Source organism: Oncorhynchus gorbuscha, linkage group LG16 (genome assembly GCF_021184085.1).
Source record: "Oncorhynchus gorbuscha isolate QuinsamMale2020 ecotype Even-year linkage group LG16, OgorEven_v1.0, whole genome shotgun sequence".
In the NCBI taxonomy this organism is placed as follows: Eukaryota; Metazoa; Chordata; class Actinopteri; order Salmoniformes; family Salmonidae; genus Oncorhynchus; species Oncorhynchus gorbuscha.
Genome location: NC_060188.1, coordinates 72,470,396 through 72,495,340, shown reverse-complemented (window position 1 = coordinate 72,495,340; position 24,945 = coordinate 72,470,396). Strand labels below are relative to the sequence as shown.

Below are 24,945 nucleotides of genomic sequence, written 5' to 3'. Positions count from 1 at the left end.
GACAGTGCTATTGATAGCAGTTGTGGTGCTTGGCTTGCACATACAAATTCAGAACACACAACATTCTACAATATAATTGGTTTTAGACGTGTCAAATTAAAAGCTTATTTAACACATCAAATAGTGTTATATGAGGTGTCTTTTTTGACACGCAAAGACCCAAACGGTGTTCAATGTGCCTCACCCTAATAATTTGGTCTATCTTCACCTCTTAATTTCGCCTACTGTTCTAACTTACTGTTGCACAAATAGCCTATAACCTGTTTTAGAGAAACGTTAACATTGAATATTGTAAAAGCTTTCATTGTCTGTTTATATGCCCCATGTATTTATCCTATGGTTCTGACGTGTACAGGGAGAGCACTGTAAGAACGGATTATGTTCTGAATTCTGTCACTGTACATTTCAAAAGTGCTGAACAAATAGTTATATTGACAACGTCCGTCGTTGCTCATTAATGTCTTAATCTGAATTATGGATTGCCTCTTATCTGCGTGTCATCCCCTTATGCCATAGTTTGTACATCTCAATTGTCAGTAGAAATCACATTTGTGGCTTTGCTAGCATGCATCAGACTTTTTTTGTTGTTGTTTGCCCCAACAAGATTTAAATGCTAAAATGGCCACTAGGAGGGATTAGTCCTTCTTCCTGCACTGACAGACAGACAGACAGACAGACAGACAGACAGACAGACAGACAGACAGACAGACAGACAGACAGACAGACAGACAGACAGACAGACAGACAGACAGACAGACAGACAGACAGACAGACAGACAGACAGACAGACAGACAGACAGACAGACAGACAGACAGACAGACAGACAGACAGACAGACAGACAGAGATTCGAGGAAGAGGTGACACTTACTCATCTATTCTTCAACTTATTCTGGGTCTCACATAACCATACACCACTATTGTTTTCACACTAGAGGTAAAACTAAGGTCATGCAGTTCAGAAGCAGAAAATCTTGCAGAAGTAATATACCATTGAAATTGAAGTAGAAACTAATCAAATTAAGTAGCTGGTGACTTCCACATTTTGGGAAGTAGCAACATAGTCATTTTAGACAGTATTTATAATCTACCCTTGCTGCTGTTGTACTTTACTACAGAGTATATTACAGAGGGACGCTAGAAATGGTTATGAACAGAGAGAGAGGGTGCCTGACCAGAACAAGAGGCCGGAAAAACTACTTGACTGTTCTCTAAAGGGGATAAAGTGAGCCCAAAATACAGTGGGTGGCTAATCCAATCTCATTGGCAGTTGGGAGTCTGTAAAAGTCACAAGCTGGTTGATCCTAAAAAGTCTGGTGTGCCTCATCGCCTGCCCAATCCTCTGTCCCAAAACACAGGATGCATTATCCATAAACTCCGTGACAGAGAATAGACAAACGCAAAGGACAAAACACTGAACAGTTGAATGGTGATATTTATAGCCCAGACATTGGGAAATGAAATGGAGATGGCTAAAGCATTACACTGTAGCCTTAATCTTATGGCTAGGGGTATATGAAATGATAAGAAAGTCCAAACCCAGGGACAGATGGTTAGATCAAGGAGGGATGGCCTCTTACCAACTAATACAGCAAGCTTCCTTAACATTGCCAGCAGCATACTACCATGAATCCCACTGCTGGTTTGCTTCTGAAGCTAAGTAGGGTTGGTTCTGGTCAGTCCCTGGATGGGAGACCAGATGCTGCTGGAAGTGGTGTTGGAGGGCCAGTAGGAAGCACTATTTCCTTGGGTCTAACAAAATATCCCAGGGCAATGATTTGGGATATTGCCCTGTGTAGGCTGCTGTCTTTCAGATGGGATGTTAAATGCCTGTCCTGACTCTCTGTAGTCACTAAAGATCCCATGGCATTTATTGTAAGAGTATGGGTCTGGCCCTCATACCATCATGGTCACCTACTCATTCCTCTCCCCTGTAACTGTTCCCCAGCTCGTTGCTGTAAATGAGAATGTGTTCTCAGTCAACTTAGCTGGCAAAATAAGTGATAAATAAAGAATTGTACAGTAGGCCTACCTTTGTCATGACCCTTACATAAAGCAAAACAGGGTACTTTGTTTGTCTGGCGGTCTGTTTAATGCACTTGTTTGTTATGGGATGGATACATTTACCTGAAAATGGGCAATTCTGTTTGAAATGCTATGAAAACAATTATTTCTTACAGCTTAACCTGATCCAACAGAAAGCAAACTAAATGCTTTTAAGAGACTTTGAGAACTTTAAATAAAGAACACTTGAGGGTAATATCCTATAAAAATGGTGGGGGAGATTCAGAAAGCCTGCAGAGAGGAGTGAGTGGTGTGCTGCTGTCCTCATCATGCTGACAGTCCACAGAGGGGTGACTGAGCCTCCTCTCTCTACATTACCTTTCACAACTTCCTCAATTCTACATCCAGACACAAAGCAGCATCCCTGCAGCCCCTCAGCAGAAACAGCTCTGTCAAACTCAGTTAGCCTACCGCCTCAGAGGAGGGCTGCTTCTGCCTGCCTCTCCCTCCCTCCCACAGCAACCAAGGAGCTTTTCACATCAAGCCATGCCAGTTCAGACGCCCCGGCCGTCAATCCACACAGCAACAAAGGTAAACAGCCTGCCGTCTCACAAACAGAGGCCTTCGTCAGTTTGATTACACTGTGAGTGTCTGGGGGCTGAGGAGGGCCGGGGGGAGGCAGGGAAGGCGACCCGGCCACAAGACTGGGAGAGCTTCATTAACAGAAGGTAATTGCACTGGAGCCATGTGGCAGGCAGGAAGAAACACTTTGTGTTGAGATCTTCAGGCGTCTTAAAGCCCTTGAAGGTTGTTGTTTACTCTCAAAATGAAGGTGAGTATAAAGGAGTTGTATTTGGCCGATAGCAGTAAACAAAAAGTAAACGCGTCATCCCCAAGCTGGAGAGGTCAAAGGGGGCATCAGGCTCTGTGCTGAGTGCAGACACGGTTGTGCATGACGAGCCGTGAAATGACCCAGAGCAGTGGCAGTAAGCTGGATGACAGGCGTGACCATGGAGTGATCCACTTCAGACATGTTCACAACCTCCACCTCCCTAAGGGAAGATGAGTCTGCAAGGCATGACCTGTACCACACAATCTCTATTTCGCTCTCTCCCTTTCTCCTCTCTCACTCACTCTCTCCTTTCACTCTCCCTCTTGCTTCTCTCTCTTTCTCTGTCAAATTGTGATTCTCTGTCAAAGTGTAATTCCTACCATGAAAATACAAGGCATACCTCCATTACTGTACTCTTATTACAGAGGTTATACTCCAGTTGGTGTTTCTATGTTTCTGCTGCTTCTATGGTCTGTGTGTTTGGAGTGCTGTGCGAAATCCGGTGCTTTTATGGTAAATAAATAGCACCAAAAAAAATGATATCACTGGACAGAATCCCCCTTTGCTGGCCCCGTCTTTTGGAGGAATGATAAGAGACAGGCCTTGTTTATTTGAGTCTCTGCACCTGGACCATTATCTCTTGGCCTCTCCACACACCACACACTGACAGACAACTGTGATAGCAGCCCTTTGTTCTGATGAAAGGAGAGGGAGGAGGAAAGGGACATTTTACCGGGAAATACAGCAAATTGTGCAAATTCAGGAGGCATATGAGAAAAATGGATTGCGACATCAAGGGTGTCTGCTCAAAGGATGCCTTCAGATGATCTTGGCCACGGTATTCGTTCCTATGTCTCTCAGCCAGTCTGATATAAACATCTGGGCTCCCCATATTAGCAGTTGTTTCAAAGAACTGTCTGCGAACAGGCACAGGAGATGTGATGCTACTGATGTAAGTGGTGAAAGGCACAACAGGGCAAAGACGGTACAAGCACATTTTTCATACGTCTTCTTTGTCTGAGTGCTTGTTAAAACAACCAAGAGCAATTATAGTACATACTGCATTTTTGGGCGGACCTGATATGCATTATGGGGCACCTTTATAGTCCATTAAAATGCTGTCCCTACTTTCCCCACCATTCACATGAAATGACTCACAATGACAAATCAAATCAAATCAAATGTATTTATATAGCCCTTCGTACATCAGCTGATATCTCAAAGTGCTGTACAGAAACCCAGCCTAAAACCCCAAACAGCAAGCAATGCAGTTGTAGAAGCACGGTGGCTAAGAAAAACTCCCTAGAAAGGCCAAAACCTAGGAAGAAGCCTAGAGAGGAACCAGGCTATGTGGGGTGGCCAGTCCTCTTCTGGCTGTGCCGGGTGGAGATTATAACAGAACAATGTGACATTATGATGGGTTTGAATTGAGACATCTCTCAATGGTAGGCAATTTTTAGTATTTACCTAACTCCCAATTGTAACGGCAAATCAGACAAATAAAGCTTGTCAATTTCTCCAATAGGCAGACAAGAAAATAAGCATCATGCTATGTATCCTATATAGCCAGAGTGTGTTGTGTGTGAACCATGGGCTGCCCACTCACCAGCCCTGGCTAGGATCATCCCCTCTTTCTCTGTTTGCCTCCATAATCCAGATTTAATCCTGAGATGTACACACAGCTAAGGCTCATGGGCAGACCAGAGACTCCTGTATGGCTCAGTTTGTCCTGAATTGCAGTGGTTCTGCATGGTGCAATTGGTAGAGCATGGTGCTTGTAACCAATGTTCCCTCTAAATTGCACACGTGCACACTTGCACAGCTGTTCCAGGACTGCCTCACAGAAATATCAGCCCTCAGAGAGAAGCATGAGATTGAACTTCACTCAACTTTCTAGAGCAGTGGTCACCAACTAGTCAATCACCTAACATTTCTATAAAAAAAACAAATGATAAAGCCTTGTGTTCCTATTTATTTATTTTTAGTCTCGGGCTGTTTGCGGTAGGTGCATCCGATTCAGCTGCCCTGCTCGTGCCGGTCAGGAAAAATGTTGCCATTTTGAACCATTCCATGTGTCTGAAGGTACAAACACTGCCTTCCGCTGGGCCCAGATGTTTAAGTTCTTACTCAGCACTGTCAACACTTTGTATTCAACACATTTAAAAGCTATAAAATGGGTGTTCTTCCTATTTCCACTCAGCGCCACAACAAGCACTGCAGCAGTAATGAATGAGTAGGAAAGTGTATCTATTGGCTTGTGTTGTTATTATTAGCGGCTTGGGTCTTTTTTAATAGAGAGGAAGATTTTACTTTCTCTGTTCATAGGAGTAACAAAATGAATTTGTGCACGAGGGAGAAATAATGCAGTGAGACTCGAGTTTTGCCATCAGCTGAAAGACAGTGTCCATTTTTGGTCAGTGTCAGTGGAGGAAAGGGAGAGCGGAGGGATGTTGAGAAGTGGACTCAGTAAAATTAAAATTAAAAGCAAGTTCTTTAAATGTTTTCTCACTCAGCTGTGCTTCACAAATAATACAACAATGGATCTAATACCGATGTCACATCATATGGCTACCTCCAATTTTGAAATATATATATTTTTTAAGTGGCCTGAGCAATTCAAGAAAAGCCCAAATGTGGTGATAATGTAATGTACAGCGTACTGCACAAACCTCATTGATACGGTACTGTTTTTCATTGGTTAATGTTGCATAGGCTTAGGTTTTTTTTTAAAGTCATGTTAATAAAAATATGAGTGTTAGATCTCAGCATTCATTTTGACTCAAGGTGATCTTGACTCAGAAAGGTTGGTGACCACTGTTCTAGAGTTTTCCCTGTTAACACTATCAGCGTTTCCCTTTACTGTGGTAATTGTGATCGAATCAATGCAATATAAGCCACTTTCATTGCAACATACCAAAACAAAACGATCTATGCAAGAAATTGTGTTGTACGCTGAACACATTGGAGTAGGATTCTATTGCATTGACACGCACTACTCAGCCTGTACTCTACACAGACCGGTGTGGCAGTAGGCCTATATGCAAATAGACGATTGTCATATATGGATCTGTGCCATTTACTTTTAACTGGACTGTGTTTACAGCATGAGCGGTCGTGAGCAGCTGCGCTTGTTTTGAGATCAAAGCGAGAACTTCATGTAGCCACGTGTGCACATTTTGTTCATATCCTGTGCTCGTTAGTGATTTATTAGCCCAGTTTTAGATTATTTGTAGCAATAAGGGAGTGATTGCTTCCTACAAGAGCACAAAACACATTTTGTGTACATTTCTAGAAATCTTTGAAAAGCGGCAGTGTTGTATTTTGAGGCAATCTTGAATTAGCTAAATAGCCAATAGGAAGAGGATAGCATCATTTGTCTGATTCTCTGTAATAATGGTATGGGAATAATAAAGCATTTTATTTTGCAAAGTGGCTTCTTGCAGCAAACAACACAACAACATTTTCAGTCACCTTCTTGTCTGAAGGACAAGTGGATAAACAGGTTCATGTCAAGCCCTTCATGTAGGCCTACATTGAACACCACATATTGGCTGTTACTGTAGGCAGCTATTTCTATGTTAAAATGTCAAGGGGTGCATTTTGTGCATTGTTTTTGATGGTAGGCCTCTCTGATAGGTCTACATTATGATCGAGTAGCCACAGTAGCCTACTTGTCCACTGTTATAACTGTAGCTTAAAGCGGGTACAGCCTCAGTGTTCACAGTAAACACACTCTGGAAGTCACACAGATTTTTCACAAAGTTGAAGTTTGCACTCAGCAGACCTGAAATTTGCTCAGTAGCAAAAATTGTTTTTGATAGAACATTGCTTGTGATGTCAGAATTGTGGGTTTGATTCCCAGGGCCCACACGTAAAATATATGAAAGCATCTGTTAAATGGCATATATTATTATTATAAACTCCTTAGACACACTCACCTTGTAACTCTCAATACTCCCCAGTCCCCACTATCCTCCTTTCTCAGCACAATGTTCCCTTAAAATCATCTTGGGAAGAGAACAGCTCAGTGTTGCAATCTGTGTTCCCTTCACATTACTATAATAGACCTTTCATCATGATAAATAAACTGACACAAAAAGTGACAGTGATTTTAATGAAGTGCCCATTGTTGTGGTTCCTCGTAGAGTGAGCCTCTATCCTCTTCCTCACTAATCACCACTCCCAAACACAGACTAAGGGGCTCTATTCAATCTGTAACGATGAAGATCCGCTTTAAAGCACGATAGGCAATTAAAGGCCGCGGAGACTGCATTCAGGGTAAACACTGCGTATGTCGGCTCAATCAGAAATTACCTTTACTTTTGAACGCAAATCTAACTAACAAACTTTTCAGCGTTGGTATAGAATAACCATCTTAAAAGTAATGACTTGGGACATCGGTTATAAGATGAAATCTTCTTTTGGTAATACTTGTTCACGTTGCATTTTATCACTTAATAAAAAATACAAAATAATAAACAAAGTTGCTAACGAAAACCAGGCTATTCACTTGACACGTGTTCATAACTGGACCATTCTCATTCTCTCTTTCCATTTCTTGTTGCAAAGCATTCTGGGGCTTTCAGTCAATATCGTAATCCAATACTAACCAATGCAACAGAAATGTACATAATACTCTTAATATTCATCACATGAATTCTAATACAATTACTCTTCCACATGTAAATCACTGTAAATAATATGTTTAGATACATCTCAATGAATTAATTAACTAAAAAAAGTTGCAACAGTTGTGTCGGACCAGTAGATTGCAGTATTCTGTTTATCTGTGCTCTGCCAGTCTGACTGCTGAGTGTTACTGTAACAGGCCTGTAGTCTAATGGAAGAGACTATAAAACTGTCCCACCCTGATCTGTTTCACCTGTCTTTGTGATTGTCTCCACCCCCTGCCAGGTGTCGCCCATCTTCCACATTATCCTCTGTGTATTTATACCTGTGTTTTCTGTCTGTCTGTGCCAGTTCGTCTTGTTCGTCAAGTCAACCAGTGTTTTAGCTCCTGGTTTTTCCAGTCTCTCTTCTCTCGCCCTCCTGGTTTTGACCTTAGCCTGTCCTGACTCCGAGCCCACCTGTCTGACCACTCTGCACCTTTGACCCTCCTTCCCCTCTGTATTATTGACCTCTGCTGACCCTGAGCCTGCCTGCCGTCCGGTACCGTTGCCCCACCTCTGGTTACTGATCCCTGCCTGCCTTTACCTATCTATTGCCTGCCCCTGTGGGATTATTAAACTATTGTTTATTCAACATGGTCTGCATCTGGGTCTTACCTTTATATCTGATAAAAACAGGGTTAGACAGATACTTCCAAGGTACATCTGGACCATGTCCCAGTGAGCTCATCCATCCAGACCCCACATCTGACTGTCCATGACAGGGTCTAACCCTCAGCTCCTCTGATGACCATCCCCTATTTGATTGGTGCTGACACGTTAACCGACACACAACTTAGGGATGGGTTGACAGAAGATAACAAGCTCACTGACACTTGTTTTTTCCTTTTCACAACAGGACAAACACAAGCTGAATATGCAAATCACAGAGCAAAAAAACTAAGTGGGTGTATTTCATCACGGAAATAGTCAAATAAATAAATAACATGCAAAATGCTCAATCAAGAAAACATTTTGCTTCCACATTTCTCTCCAGACTAAACGCTGTAATACAAGCTGTCTGGCGTGTGTCTCTCCAGAGGCGGTGGGGCGAGGCCATCTGTGTGATGATTGTCCCTGTTCTCTCTGTGTCTCTCCTATGACTGACTGACTCACTGACTGACTGACTGACTGACGGGGAGTCATCTGCCATTCAATTCAAATGACAGGTCCGAACAGAAGAATAGCTCGTCGGCCAGGAGCCGTTGGTCTGTTCCATTGTGCTGGGGCAGAGGACAGGGTCCTTGTTTGATGTGACAAGATTAGATTTCTGCGACAACACGCTGCAGTCATAGGCCTGGCTACATGGAGAATCAGTCCGAAAACCCCCGGGGGCACACACTCACTGCACTATATGGCTGCAGACCTCCAGCGTTCATACATGCATGCATACACACACACTGACCTACACATACTTTTTCGTCATCTGCAAAAGGCATATGTGTAGACACATAGTATTGCTCTCTATATTGCAATATTTTCTAAACAGTGAATCAAATATGGCAGATACCAAATGAAGATGCAAGAGCAAAACATTTACCACCATGGTCGGGCTTGTTGGATGCGGTGATGTTCTAGTCTTTACTTAAGGAAATCACACTTCAGTAATCCATAGTCAAATACATTGCGGACTAAATCGTATTAAATAAACTATTGACAAGGTGTACAGCTAATAATAACTGTTCAAACAAGCACATTAAAACCAATGATCTATGAAGATGTATGATTACAAAATGTGAAGGTGTAGCCTGAGTGGTTGTCTGTAGTGGCCTGCTTCACACACACCAAACAGATAACCTAACTTCTCTATGTTATTTGGGTGTGGAGGCGGAGATAAGGAAAATAACACACTCACATTTCATTGAATACCCAAAGCACAGTGGCTCAAGGACGAGTGAAAGGCAATAAGACAAAACACATTTCTCCAAGCCGTTCTCCTTCCCCTCTATTTTCCTCCTGTGAATCATTTAGCTTGAGAAAATAAAAACACATAAACTTGGAGAGCCATCCACTCAAAGCCACGTCGAAGTGAAGTAGGCCGATCAAATTCACCTACAAAGGAGAGCAGATAGATAAATAAATAATAAATACACATGGCTGGAGAGAAGAATACTATTCCACATACGCTATAATCACATCAGGAACGCAGCTCTTTCTCTGTTTTCCAAAGCATTGGCAATGGAGAGAGAGAGAGGGAGGTCCAGCACATAGACATTTCGAGCTGTTTATCTCATTGTTCGTCAGAGCGGTGGCACAGGGAGCTGCTGGCGCTGACTGAGCAGGAAGGCTATACTACACCAGACTCTCATCTCACCACATAGATGCAATCCTATCAACTGCAGTGGCCGCTCTAAAAATCTAGGCTGTGCATGTCCTGGGAGTGTGTAGTTTTGTTTTAGTGTGAATGCTATGAACAGTCCAAAGACACTATCCATTGAAATGCCTACCAATCCTTTATGATTGGGGTGTTATTTACAAGTAGAACAACATGTAACCAAATCCACCATATGAGAGAACCCACTGGACACAGATTTCATTGAAATGATGTGGAAACAACGTTGATTCAACGAGTGTGTGCCGAGTGGGAAAACCTTGTATTAGTTAACCAAAAGGCATAACAATTAGTCAAACCAGTGATGAAAACATGCATATGAAAATGATTGAAAGCTATGTTATAATAACTAAATCAACAGAATACATCTCTATGTTTTTATTTGATCAACAACAGTGATGGACACAGGGGTCCTCAGCAGGGCTTCGGACTCATTAGAACCTAAAATAGTCCAGGCATTGTTTTGGATGCAGCAGTACCCCAGACAGACAGCTTTGGGCCAAACAGACCAATCAATATAATGGCCTAACAGCCTAACAGAGATCAAGGTCCACTGCTAACTAATCAACTTCTAGAGAGGTGCGTCCTTATTACGGGCCACTCACTGAAAAGTCTGCACAATCTGCACTGACAGAACAGAACAGGCATGGTGGATGGAGCGCTCTGCATGAGTCAGAGGGTCTTCCTCCTTCCTGAACTGTTTTCTAATGACTGACTGGAAAAGACAAGACAACTAGGCTGCCCCACGGTTGCCTTGAGTGACAATGTTCAATATTTCTGACATGGCAGCAGATGTGTGGACTTCTCAATTATACATACATCTGGGATCATGGTTAAATACCTCTAAACACAGGAATGACAGGCTCACAACCACAACCACATCACAGCCCTGTTGGTAAGGAGAGAGCTAGGAGGTAAATAGCAGGAGCGGAGTGGCACTGTCCCGTAATGGAAAAGACCAGCAAATATACAGTGGGGGCAACAACACATTTAAGAGATGTGTGGCAAGAAGAAGTGTGACATTGGAAATGTTCTTTTCTTAGAATTATTGGATGGATAGACATCCACAGGACTGCCTGCTACTCAGGAAAGAAAACTATTCAATGGTCAGTTAGTTTGAGATAACACCCGGAATTGTTTTGTACTTCCACAGCAATATCTATAAAAACACATCACCAAAAGCAAATATTCTGCTTTGTCTGATTGCAATCGTTGTCTGAATGTGTACCTGTGCAAGTGTGTGTGCATGTGTATGTATGTGTGTTTATGTGAAATGTGGTGTTTCTAAACTAGCACAACTGCCTCCTAATCACATAACATAGATTATCCTCAAATATAAATCAGTTTTGTGAGGGGGGAGTGTTTGAAGTGAGAATTTTGGTAATCGATAAAAACGAATCTGCCATCTGAATCAGCCACAAAGTATAGTAGCATTAGCTAGCTTTTCTGAAAAAGCAGTTGTGTAAGTCAGACACATTACCAATCCTAATGTTTGTGTTTGGCTTTGCCAATTTTCAATTACTTGTAAAGCTGCTATCCCCTTCCTTGATCTATCCACAACATCATTATCTTACTCTGCTACTTAGAATATGTTTACCCTTCCTGATGAATTCAATTACATCTTTTCTGAGGAAGTTACTGTGGGGGTGGCCCTGCCTGGCTGAGGTCAACGCTGGCTGTGAATACTAAAGCTACTCCTCCAAACACATTACACAGGCTATTACCTGCTGCCTTCCACATGGCTCTACCCGACCCAGCTGGGGCCTCTGTGCCGACCCAGATTAAGTGCTTTCTAGATGGGATCGGGCGTTCAGAACAGGGGGAAGAGAGCTGCAGCTGTCCCTGTGCTTAATCGTTTCAGAGAACCAGCTCCTCTGCACACGCCACTCCTGATTAGAGAGGTGTGTACGCAGCCTGGCAGAGCATGAACACTGCGGGGGGATCACCACACTGACTGTTTTTTAGTGGGATAGTGGTAGTAGGATCGATAAGGCAACAGGCCTAAGGGACAACAGCTGGAAACTCAGCCCATTCTGCTCTGCTTTGACAAAGTAGCAGCAGGCATCTGAGGGAGGTCAGATGTCAAATGGAGGTGGACATGAGAGGCAGAGAGGGAAGGAGAATCCACTTAATCTTTTTCAATCCCTGACCCTCTCTTAACTGCTTCTTTCCCCAGTCATCTCTGTTGAGAGTGATATATCATAAAATGATTGGCTGTGAGTGATGGCATCTGCTCCTGAAGAGATTTTTTAGTTCCTCCGCTGAACGCACGCCACTTGTGAAAAGGGCTGCGGTCGGTGTGAACCCTTCTAAATGTGCTTCATCCCACTGGAGATAACTAGGAGAGCGATGAGAGGAACCATCACAATCTGAAAATGGATTTTAAGTCCTCCTGAAGAACCTGCTCATCAAATCCATATCTATCACCAAAGAGCCATACACAGGGCCACTTAGAGTGAAGGAATGGTAAACAGCCAAAAAGGTTCCATTGTCATATGTGCTCCATCTCCGGCCTCTGGGTCACCAGGCTGCTCATTATGGCACACACCTGTCACCATCATTATGCACACCTGCGCGTCAGACTCACCTGGACTCTATCACCTCCTTGATTACCTTCCCTGTATATGTCACTCCCTTTGGTTCCTTCCCCAGGCGTCATTGTTTCTGTTCCTGTGTCATGTCTGTGCGTTGTTCATTCTTCTTATTTTGTATTATGTTGTGTTTATTTATTAAAACACTCACTCCTTGAACTTGTTTCCCGACTCTCAGCGCACATCGTTATATCCATGCTCCTCTCTAGGCTAAGGTTTTGACTACAAAGCCACCCCTTATTTAGCTGTACAAGAGAAACTGAATTCATTTTACACTGAAAAAATACAGCAACAAAATGTCCAAGTGACAGAATCATTGCAGCGTAAAAACAAAGATTCAGTAAACAAGATATTTACAGAATAGTTTCCACAGAAACATAAACCTCTGAATCCACATTTGAAAAGATGACTCACATTAGAGTGCACATGACATACAGTGAGAGCAGAAAGCATTTGCACATGGAGAGCTGAAAATGCCAGCATTTAGCCAGGCTGTATGCTCCACCTGGGAGGCCGGGAGAGGCAGAGAGGCAGGCAACGGCTCTGTCAGGTGCCAAGCCCGGAAAAAGGGGCATTCTGGCATAATGACTCTCATTTACAATTGACAAGCTGAAGGAAAGCGAAACTAATTATGACAGCGTGCAGATGCTGAATAGCCCTTGATGAAGTTAATCACCAGTAATTCAAAAAACAGGTGTTGAACATTTTCTATCCCCTCCGATGAAATTACAGGATGATCAGAATTCAAGGGTGTGCAGTTTAATTGAATGGGACGTCCGCTGCACCCCCCCCCCCCCGCCCTCCCCTCCCCCTCCCTAAAAAACACTGAGAGGAAACGATTACTGTGGATCACCATGAATGACAAGCTTTCTCTCCTCGCTTTGAGATGAGGTGCGGGTGTCAACCGTTTATCTAAAATGCTCTATCCATGATTATATTCATGGTGGCTTTATGTCTTTTTGAGGCTATAGAGTGCAAAACTGCATGCTATCATTTTAAAGTACATCAACTTAAATTAGCTTGGAATTCTATTAGGATGAGAAGTTAACAATATTTCATTTTCTCAGTTGCTTTCTACATTTGGTTTTGTTTGTTGTCTACAGTATATCTATCTGAAAGTGGAACTGGCTGCTCCCACCCAATCTCAATATCAAGCTCCCACAAAACTGGGGGTGGATATCTGTGTCCCCAAAGGCCAAAAATGAAAGATGGACTTTCAGTGAAAACCTCTGTCATACAATCTAAATGGATTTGAACTCTTTAGAGTAATAAGTACCCGTTTCCAGGCGTATTGCAGCCGCTGAGCCCACATCCAGCACATGGGTAATAATCCTCCATTCTTCCACAACGAGGCTTCAATAGCTCATTATTTTAATCATAGGCTTTCATCTTTAGTACAACATTCAAACCAACAGTGGCATGTCAAGGACATCTCCATCAACCAGGAGGGGCTCGTAATTCATTTAATGAGCTGCAGGTTACATAAAACATCCCCAAATCCAATCTTCTAGATCCCATACCGCACATGTTACAATAAATAATATAGATAATGTGGAACACTGTTACAAACACACTCTGAATTACTGTGAAAATGTTGGAAACACAAATGTGTGTGCATGTGTGTGCATGCCAGTGTATTATAAAGAGCATGAATGGCATTCATGTTCCCTCTCTTTAAAGACAAAGAAGAAATGTGAAAGGTCAGACCATACAATAGCTTAAGATAGATGCTGATCACTGAGCAGTAATCACACCATTGTAATTCAAGGTGTTAGGCTATTTGTCTCTAACCAAATCTTTGAATCCAGGCTGACTTCAACCATACAAAGTAATGCACAAGGCTTGGTTTTCTGCTTCTTGAAAATCTGAAGCATTAAAAGCACTGCTCAAGTTTACACATAGAAAACACAACATGCACATTTATTCTGCTTATTGTTATCGTTGAATAGCTGCAGCCCTGAATGCACTAATGGAAACTGCCAAAGGTTACATTGCTTTAAAAACACTGTGTGCATTTTGTTCTCCCTGTAGTGTGGAGTGGTGAGCGGTGAGCAAGTGATGCTGCCGTGTTTATGGGTCGTTCCATTCGGCACCCCTTTTGATTCCAACGAAACCTTCCCTACATCTTTGCACATTGTAGAAACGACAAGATAGTCACTTGTTGGGCCTGTATGCCTAAACATTCAGGAGATATAGGTGCTCAAAGTTGACCCATTTAGCATACCCCTCCCTACCATGAGACATCCAAGCCTTCATTACTGAAAAGATACATATTTGAGTTTGATATAATTTGAACGCTTACAAACAGGGTTGTCAAAATGTTTTTAAAAAGCTGTACTTTTTTTTTTTAACCTTTAATGACAATCATCGAAAAATGCATAAACTCCATTTTTTATGTTGATGTTAAGTAAGACCATTGCACTGTGTAAATAGGTAGAGAGGCGCTTCCCGCAGGACCAATAAACTATGTCAAACAGTTCGGTCAGTAATCTTCAGCGATTCCTGAGGATCAGTCTCTCGTTACTGTCTGCCACATGGACCCTCTCACACACAAATAATAAAGGGCTGCTCACCACAGTCTTGCGTTCATCTTAGTTTTAGGCGACTCCTAATTGTTTGTTATGTTATTTGATCGAATTTGACTTTTCATTGATGTTTTCTTAATCAGAATGGCAGTATTTTATTTCCATTAATTATTATATTCCATTCCATTACAGTTGCATTGAAAACCCTCTGATTCCAGTTGCCAAAAACCTAAACAAACTTGTTGTGGTAGTAAGTAGGTTAAGTACTTTACTCCTAAAATGACCCTTTTCCATTTTATTTGAATCAAGCAAGACGATGATTAACTATATTAACTGAGAGTGAATTTTATGTTTAGTATTATATGTCTATGTAATTATCTTTAATAGTTTTCATTTACATTTTTAAAGGGCTTGCTTAACTTTTGGTGTCAGAGTTTATTATGACTAGCTCTAGCTTGATTCAATTGATACAATGATGCAAACATATTCAAGTATAAAATAGCAAAACATTACGTAATGCCTTGAAAGTATGTAAGTAACCTAAAATATGCTAGGCTGCGACTTTTTCTTTCTGCTTCCCTCAAGTGCTTTGGGCTTTTTAGTATTTTTATTTATTGTAGACAGACAACGATGCATGTGAGGACATCAGGGACAGAATAGAGCGAGTCATACCCTTAATGGACTTAGGCATATAAATATATAACTACTGAAAGCACAAACACACTTGTAGATCTGGTTTCAGGAGCTGTGTGGCATGGTACAGTACGCGGAGCCGTACGGGCTGAGATCACAAATAGACTACTCTGACTGACATTAAAAACTCCACGTAGGACTGAATCTATTTCTTACCTTGTCCATGTGTGTTTGTCACCGCAGCAGCGAGAACCAACACCGTAACGATGACGTGTAATTGGTAGTCTCTTCTCATACACATGTCTACTGAAGTCGAAGTGCCTCTCTGATCACAGAATACGTCCTTGCATTAAATACTTTCCGGAGCAAAATAAGCAAACGAATAATAAAACGTCCGTGAGGTCTGTAAAACACAGAGAAAGCCGTGCTGCTTTTGCACTTATTTAGCAAGTCGAGCAATGAGCAGATCTGACAAGAATCAACTGAAACGCAGAGTCCGTTTAATTGTAATGCTCAGTAAGCGGATTGCTGGCTCTCTGTGCTGTCAGCTCCTTCAGGACAGCTAGCACGCCGCGGAAGCTTCAGCACCATGGACAGCTCCTAGCGTCAGCAAACGGTACAACTTCCGCTCCATGGAAAAGTTACCACAGTGCAGTGCATTTGTGATGAGCAACAAATCACACGGCTTTTTGTGGTTAGATATTTCAAAAATGTCAATAATTATAGGATATATTCATGCATGTTATTGCTATAATTTTGAGAAGATCAGCCTATAATCAAAACTATAATTTCAATCATAGTAAGGGTGAAATGTTTTATATAACACATATAATAACTCGTATTTTTCTCTGTAATATTTGACCTGTCTGTCATCATCCATTCACTGAATACTTAAAAGGGCAACAAATAATAAAGAGCAACGCTCATACAGTGGATTCAGGAAAGCATTCGTACCACTTGACTTTTTCCACATTTTGTTACATTACAACCTTTCCCTCATCAATCTACACACAATACCCCATAATGACGAAGTGAAAACAGCTTTTTACATGTAAAAAAATTGCAAATGTATAAAAATATATATTAGAAAAATATCACGACATAAGTATTCAGACCCCTTACTCAGTACTTTGTTGAAGCACCATTGGCAGCAATTTCAGCCTTGAGACTTCTTGGGTATGACACACCTGTATTTGGGGATTTTATCCCATCCTTCTCTGCAGATCCTCTCAAGCTCTGTCAGGTTGGATGGGGAGTGTCGCTGCACAGCTATCTTCAGGTCTTTTCAAAGATGTTCGATCAGATTCAAGTCCAGGCTCTGGCTGGGCCACACAAGGACAAACAGAGACTTGTCCCAAAGCCACTCATACATTGTCTTGGCTGTGTGCTTAGGGTCGTTGTCGTGTTGGAAGGTGAACCTTCGCCCCAGTCTGAAGTCCTGGGCGCTCTGGAGAAGGTTTTCATCAAGGATCTCTTTGTACTTTGCTTCACTCATCTTTCCCTCAACCCTGACTACTCTCCCAGTCCCTGCCACCACCATGCTTCACTGTAGGGATGGTGCCCGGTTTCCTCCAGCCGTGACGCTTGGCATCTGGCCAAGAGTTCAACCTTGGTTTCATCAGACCAGAGAATATTGTTTCTCTTGATCTGAGAGTCCTTAAGGTGCCTTTTAGAAAACTCCAAGTGGGCTGTCATGTGCCTTTTACTGAGGAGTGGCTTCTGTCTGGCGTACTGCATGTCTGCCGTAAAGACCTGATTGGTGGAGTGCTGCACAGATGGTTGTCCTTCTGTAATGTTTTCCCATCTCCACAGAGGAATTCTGGAGCTCTGTCAGTGTGACCATTGGTTTCTTGGTCATCTCCCTGACCAAGGCCCTTCTCCCCCAATTGCTCAGTTTAGCCGGGCGGCCAGCTCTAGGAAGAGTCTCGGTGGTTCTAAACTTCTTCAATTTAAGAATAATAGAGGCCACTGTGTTTGTTGGGGACCATCAATGCTGCAGACATTTTTTGTACCCTTCCCCAGATCTGTGCTTCGACACAATCCTGTCTCTGAGTTTTATGGACACTTCCTTCGACCTCATGGCTTGGTTTTTGCTCTGACATGCACTGTCAACTTCGAGACCTTATATAGACAGGTGTGTGCCTTTCCAAATCATGTCCAATCAATTGAATTTTACACAGGTGGACTCCAATCAAGTAGGAAACATCTCAAGTATGATCAATGGAAACAGGATGCACCTGAGCTCAGTTTAAAGTATCATAGCAAAGGGTCTGAATACATATGCAAATAAGGTATTTCTGTATGTTCCTGTAGATTGACGAGGAAAACAATTAATTTAATCAATTTTAGAATATGGCTGTAACGTAACAGCATGTGGAAAAAGTCAAGGGGTCTGAACACTTTTCGAATGCACTGTATGTGATGAAGAACATGTGTAGCCTTCAGGCAACTTTTTTATCAATGATAAGGTATTAATTGGTTGGTTAGCCTCGTCTTGATGCATTTTAACTTGCCTGAGCCTCATTTGCCCTGTGTTATCGAATGTAGTCATAGCCTTAATACAGAAGTTCACTAGGTTCTTCTTTTCATGCTCGTTTGGTGAGGTGGATTTATTTTTCTGTCTGTTTATAGCACCTCAGCCCTGACTCTGGTCTATAAGCTGAATGTCTTAACACATCGATCGGAGTGTGAATCTCACCTTGGCAGTATTGAGCTGACACCACATGGATGGCATCATTACACTGCATATGATATTCAGCCTCAATGCTCCCTCCTAAAGTAACAGTAACCATGTGTTGGCAGATAAAGTAGTGCAGGAACTGAAATGGTGTACAGGCAGCTACAGATGTAGGGTCTAATTTGATGAACCTGTTGCAGTTGAACTTTCCTGAAATGCAGGACATTTAAAGTTGCACTATACAGAGAAACCATTGCTGGTTGCTAAAACTCTAATACTTTGTCCAATTTCAGTTCATGTGGCAAAATAAGATAGTATAGTGTAGAGAATCATTGTACCATGTACACCACTGTGAAATCTATTTTCTATAATAAAACATATTATTGTTGAAGCTGATGTAACAAAACCGAAAGTAAAAGGCCCAAAAGTCTTAAAAACTTAAGAACGGAAGTATAGAAATAGTGCACATCTACCTCTTCTTAGATTGCTTTCAAGTAGAATGATAGATCTATTACTCACATTTCTATGTGAATTTGGTCAGGTCGCCCAACAAGTTACATACAATATTGGCACTGTATTTGAGGATGAAAAAGGCTACTAAAAGTTTGTAATTTCCACTCTAACATTTCAGACTTGTAGCAGTTTATACAAAAAATGTATAAACTCCAAAAAAACATCCATTAATTATAATCCACATAATAATTCATCATTTCCTGTAGCTACGGGATTATTTTCTTGCTGTAGCAAACTGGCTCAAAATAAGATCCGACATCTGTACAGGTAGTCCATCATGCAAGATAGAACAGGAGAAAATCAATTCACAAGAAAAAATAAAAGGAGAGTAAGACAAGACTTGGAAGCAGGAACTACAGGATAACAGTAAGTCCCATCTTATCTAATGTACCAGGAATGCAAGATACCCTAGTGTTATTTCATCATCATGCCTAACTAGAGACATAGTAGCCCTTTCCTGCAGTCAAATTACCCAGTGGCCTTGTGTGTGGAATGTGTTAATATGTTTCATCATTTCGTAATAAATACTTTTTTATTGCCAAATATCCAGCATTTCTATGTCAAACTGCTTTGTTATATGTCAGTATTCTGTGATGTATATAAAGTGTAAAATTGAGATGCAAACTCTCTACATGGTACAGGTGTCTTCTTTTTTTGCCTATAACCGTGTGTGTGAGGTGTATACCTTTGTTTCAAAGTAGATTTGTTTAAGACTACCAAGAAAACACTGTGTGAGCCTGAATTAGCCCACTGCAGTAAAAGGTTCAACCAAACTTATCCATCATGTACATGGAGCTACATGTTTTTACTCTCTCTGCTAGCTGCTCCACAACCATTTGTTTTAGACATTCCAGTCATTCTCGTGTATAAGTAAAGGTGGGATGTGTCATGATGACTAGACAGCGCCTGCCTACACCGTCACACCTCTTGAAGAGATGTCTCCACTCAAATCAAATGATAGGTGGACTAACAGTCAAATGCTTACTTACAGGCCCTTCCCAACAATGAAAGAAAGGGGAGAAATAATAGAAAAGTATAACACGTGACAATTAAAGTGAAATAAATGCACAATGAGTAACTTGGCTACATAGACGGGGTACCAGTACCAAGTCGATGTGCAGGGGTAATTGACGTCGATATGTACATATACAGTAACTAGGAATACAGTGACAGATAATAAACAGTAACATCAGTGTATGTGATGAGTCAAAAAAGTTAGTTAAATACTCTTTGGCTCTTTTTGCACTAACTATTTAGCAGTCTTGTGGCTTGGGATAGAAGCTGTTCAGGGTCCTGTTTGTTTCGGACTTGGTGCATCGGTACCGCTTGCGTGCGATAGCAGAGAGAACAGTCTCTGACTTGGGTGGCTGGAGTCAATTTTTAGGGACTTCCTCTGACACCGCCTGCTATAGAGGTCCTGGATGGCAGGGAGCTCTGCCCCAGTGATGTACTGGGCCACATGCATTACCCTCTGTAGCGCCTTACGGTCGGATGCCAAGCAGTTGCCATACCAAGCGGTGATGCAACCAGTAAAGATTCTCACAATGGTGCAGCTGTAGAACTTTTTGAGGATCTGAGGGCCCATGCAAAATCATTTCCCCGAATCCTGAGGGGGAAGAGGCGTTGTCGTGCCCTCTTCACGACTGTGTTGATGTATGTGGACCATGATATATCCTTAGTGTCGTGGACACCGATGCGGACACTCACGAAGACCTCACTGGTTGGGAGTCTCTGCTGGGTCTTATTGTATGTCTATTACATTACCTGTGGCTGTGTGACGGTAATGTATGTAAATTGAATGTCACGGTCATCGCAGAGATACCCCTCTGTCACTTTCTCACTCCATTTGTTTGACTCTGTCTCTCTCGGTTTGTCTCTTTCTCTCTCTCTTTGTCGCTCTCTCTCTCACCCACCCACCCACTTTCCCCCTTTCCGGCTGAGTCAGGCTTTCATTTGGAATGTGTGGTACCCCGTCAGTGAAGCTCACTGGCCCAGCTAAGCAAGCCGGAGGTCTTGCTTGGAGTCAGACATTTGCAGCCAAGCCTTCATTTAGTTAATGGGCAGGCGGTCAAGGCAGCTGATGAAAACTAAGCCTGTGAAATGAAATGACCAGTGTCTCAAGGTAAGGAGCCACATCAGTGGTGTGCTGTTACAAGCATTAAGGTAATCTTAGATGGCAGGATGTTAAAAGCATTTATCATATTGTTAAGGGCTCACCGTGTTTCATGTCAAGTGCAACTGACAAACAAAATATGGAAACTGGATGCAATGTTTTAGATGTTTATTTGTACTGTTAGGCTTTCAGCCAAACAAGAAAACACGATGTCACATGGTATCAGAGGGCCTCTTACTTACCTGATAAGAGAATGATGTTCTCCAGGTACATAACCCAATTGAATTATATTACTCTGTCTGCAAACCAGCATTTGTAAGATCCTGGTCGAATGAAACAGACAGAGGCCCCGCTAGAATAGTTAAAAAGGTTTATTCGCGGGAACGTTCTGGCGTGCACAGTACAAAGACCTTCATTTTATAGTGACACACATACTTCCACACAAGACATTAGTTATCATACGCCCACACTGTCCTGCTACGCAGCCTACATAGGGAGAGACCCTGGGAAGTTCTCAGTGCCCCAGCCAAGGTTGGCCCCGAATCTTGCTCAGACAGTCCGTTATCAAGATACTAGATATATTGTCACCAATACATTTATTCTGACTACGAACTACACTCTCAAATATATTTCTACCGACTAACTCACACACAGCATTAAAATAGTCAAATGATTCTAATCAATTTCATATGGTTTGAGAGGGTAATATTCGAATCATTCTAATCATATAATTCTATTAACAATCCACCCTGAATGACTAAATAATTCACACTGATACCTAATATACTATATGGAAACATAAATAGTATCCAAAATTAATCCTAACCGATACATGTACGTATGTACATTTGATATTCATCCATGACTGTTACATGCCTATATCCAATTGCAACGCTTCCTGTCAGGATGTTTATTACAATCTTCATAAAAATACAGTCTTAACCCTCAAAAACAGTTTCATCCAACATGGGCTCCTCGTAGTTGAAAGAAACGGTGCCATCTCCTAGGCCTTGAGGCCTGTATTCGTCATCACACAGGCCGGAGCGCGAAATCGTTCCGTACTTCACCATCTGTTGCATCATTGACCTCTCCAGAGTCCTGATAGCAAAACATTCACACAGGGGACCAAACATCCAAACAGAACCAAAACACTCATACAGGTGAAGGTTGCCCACAACACAGTGATTATGACATTTCTCCATTTCTCAAACATACTATCAAACCAATTTGTTAGAGCATCATCTACCCCAGAGTTCTCTGCCAATTCGTGAGCTAATGTGGTTAAACCAGCCAGGCCCTTGGTCAGTGATCCATCTGGAGCTGTGTTATCGTGGATGAAAGTACAGCATTCTGCTCCGAATATGACACCAACCATCCTTTTCAGCCAGTAACATATCCAATGCTATCCTATGTAAACTCTATTGTCAAAAAATCTGGACGGAGCACTCCTTCTCTCTCATCTACCTGATTCTAGGTATTCATGGTTGATAAGGGTGAAGGGCATGTCTAACTGCACTAGTGCACAACTACCGGTCCAATTGGTAGGTGGGTCAGGCCACAGCCTCACCCCTCCACAAACCACCAGACATGCGCTCTAGGCCTTTTCATCTGCCAGTCAGGTCCCTCGTTGTCTTGTCAATTGTAACATTCTCTGTCCTGTTGCAGAGAATGTGACTTAGCGAGCCATGCAATAATAATGTCCTCCTGTAACTATGAAAGGGGGAAGTCTGGATGTAATAGGCACATGGGGATATAGATAATGCAGTTCAATGCAAATGTCATTGTGTGGCTTCCCTGCCTTCATGAAAAGCTTTACCATACAGGCCATTTCCCTGGGTGTATCAGTTCCATCAAATGGAAAGGGAATGGTTGTCAACTGAGGTTTTGCTGTGGCGCAGGCATAACTTTCTTCTTTCGCTACTGATCTGGCTGTATACTGAATCCATTCTAACCATAGGTTAGAATCCTCATAACCAGTTTCCACCTCAATCACTTCCTTAACCTCTAGCGTCGAGCAATCCCGTATCCGGGAGCGTAATCATAGCCTCAAGCACATTACCATAACGCAACGTTTCCTATTCATGAAAATCGCAAATAAAATGAAATAAATATATTGAAACACAAGCTTAGCCTTTTGTTAACAACACTGTCATCTCAGATTTTCAAAATATGCTTTTCAACCAAAGCTACACAAGCATTTGTGTAAGAGTATTGATAGCCTAGCATAGCATTAAGCCTAGCATTCAGCAGGCAACATTTTCACAAAAACAAGAAAAGCATTCAAATAAAATAATTTACCTTTGAAGAACTTTGGATGTTTTCAATGACGAGACTCTTAGTTAGATAGCAAATGTTCTTTTTTTCCCCAAATAAATATTTGTGTAAGAGAAATAGCTCCGTTTTGTTCATCACGTTTGGCTAAGAAAAATACCGGAAAATGCAGTCACTTACAACGCCAAACTTTTTTCCAAATTAGCTCCATAATATCGACAGAAACATGGCAAACGTTGTTTAGAATCAATCGTCAAGGTGGTTTTCACATATCTATTCGATAATATATCAGTGGTGGCAGTTGGCTTGTCATCAGAAGCAAACGGAAAAATACTGCAGCCGGAGATTGCGCAATAATTGCAACAGAGGACACCAAGCGACCACCTGGTAGATGTAGTCTCTTATGGTCAATCTTCCAATTATATGCCTACAAATACATCACAATGCTGTAGACACCTTGAGGAAAACGTGGAAAACATAAGATGACTCCTAGCTCCTTCACAGCCATATAAGGAGTTGTTGGAATGAGGCGGTTTTAAAAAATGCGGCACTTCCTGATTGGATTTTTATCTGGGTTTCGCCTGTAACAACAGTTCTGTGGCACTCACAGACAATATATTTGCAGTTTTGGAAACGTCAGAGTGTTTTCTTTCCAAAGATGTCAATTATATGCATAGTCGAGCATGTTTTCGTGATAAAATATCTTGTTTAAAACGGGAACGTTTTTCATCCAAAAATTAAAAGAGCGCCCCCTATATCGAAGAAGTTAAGATCTTTCATCTGCACTATCCGCACCGGCCCTCCTTCTTTACGTTTTAACAGTCATTCATACCTTTATGCAATACTTCTCTCGCTCCGGATTGCAGTAAAAAACCCTCACCTTCACTATACTCCATCTTCTTCCATACTGGGTAAGCGGATTCATATAGCCCTCTCTCTGTGTGTGGGCTATGACCTGCTTACATGAACTACATGGGGACCTGCACAGATATCTTCCATAATGGCTCATAGTCCTAGACTGCCAAGGAGTCAGAGACCCCATTTGGTCTACATAGAACTCCACTGAGACATCCTTCCCAATCTCCACTCTCACTTCCTGTTAATCCAGATCAAGTGATCTCTTGTGCTTGGTTAATACAAAATCCTCATCGTCTAAACTATGAGTCAAGTTACCACCTTCTGCATTCTCGGGATGGGTCATAGTGTATTTAGGAATATTGCTCCCACAATAAGACAGCTTAGACCAATCAGCACTCCTGCAAAGCCCCACCCTTTCCCAGAGAACATGTCCTCAGGTAGAGGCCAACCCACACTTTCACTTCTATGAACGCACACAGGGAGAATAGGGTGGAGTCAGGGAATCATCGTTAGAGAGGTAACCCCTGACCCTTATTGGAATTCGGTGTCTTACCCTCTTGCAATGTGTGATATGAACCCAGGTAGCTCTTAGAGCTATTCTCACTGCGAAGGCTGTCACCAGGAGGACTTGGTATGGTTCCTCGCAACGGGGCTGCTTCCCATCTATTCTCCTCAGGGATTGGAATGAGTGAATCGCCTTCTCCTGTAATTCACCTGTAGAGCAGAAAATCTTACGGGTTTGGTTAACAAACAGTCTTCTCATTGTTCTGCTAGAACCTAACTCTGTCATTCTATTTGTTCTATCTGATTAGCTAGAATGTCATTCATTATTTAAAGAACTAGATCCTAGTAAACCAATTCTAGGGATAATATCTTGACCTAATATTTCAGTTACCATAATCGCGTCTGCCAAGTAAGTTGGTAACGCTA

General features: G+C 42.0%; 1 protein-coding gene across 6 annotated transcripts in view; it reads right to left on the bottom strand.

Moving 5' to 3' along the window:
* The window catches only part of LOC124000088 (seizure protein 6 homolog), a 252,039-nt gene extending 235,890 nt beyond the window's left edge, over positions 1-16,149 (bottom strand). For all 6 annotated transcript variants that reach the window (XM_046306214.1, XM_046306217.1, XM_046306218.1 and 3 more), the window contains exon 1: positions 15,800-16,149. In XM_046306214.1, coding sequence (XP_046162170.1) covers positions 15,800-15,884 — 85 coding nt within the window. In that variant the 5' untranslated portion in view covers positions 15,885-16,149. The remainder of the gene's footprint in view (positions 1-15,799) is intronic.
* Positions 16,150-24,945: the final 8,796 nt, after the last annotated feature.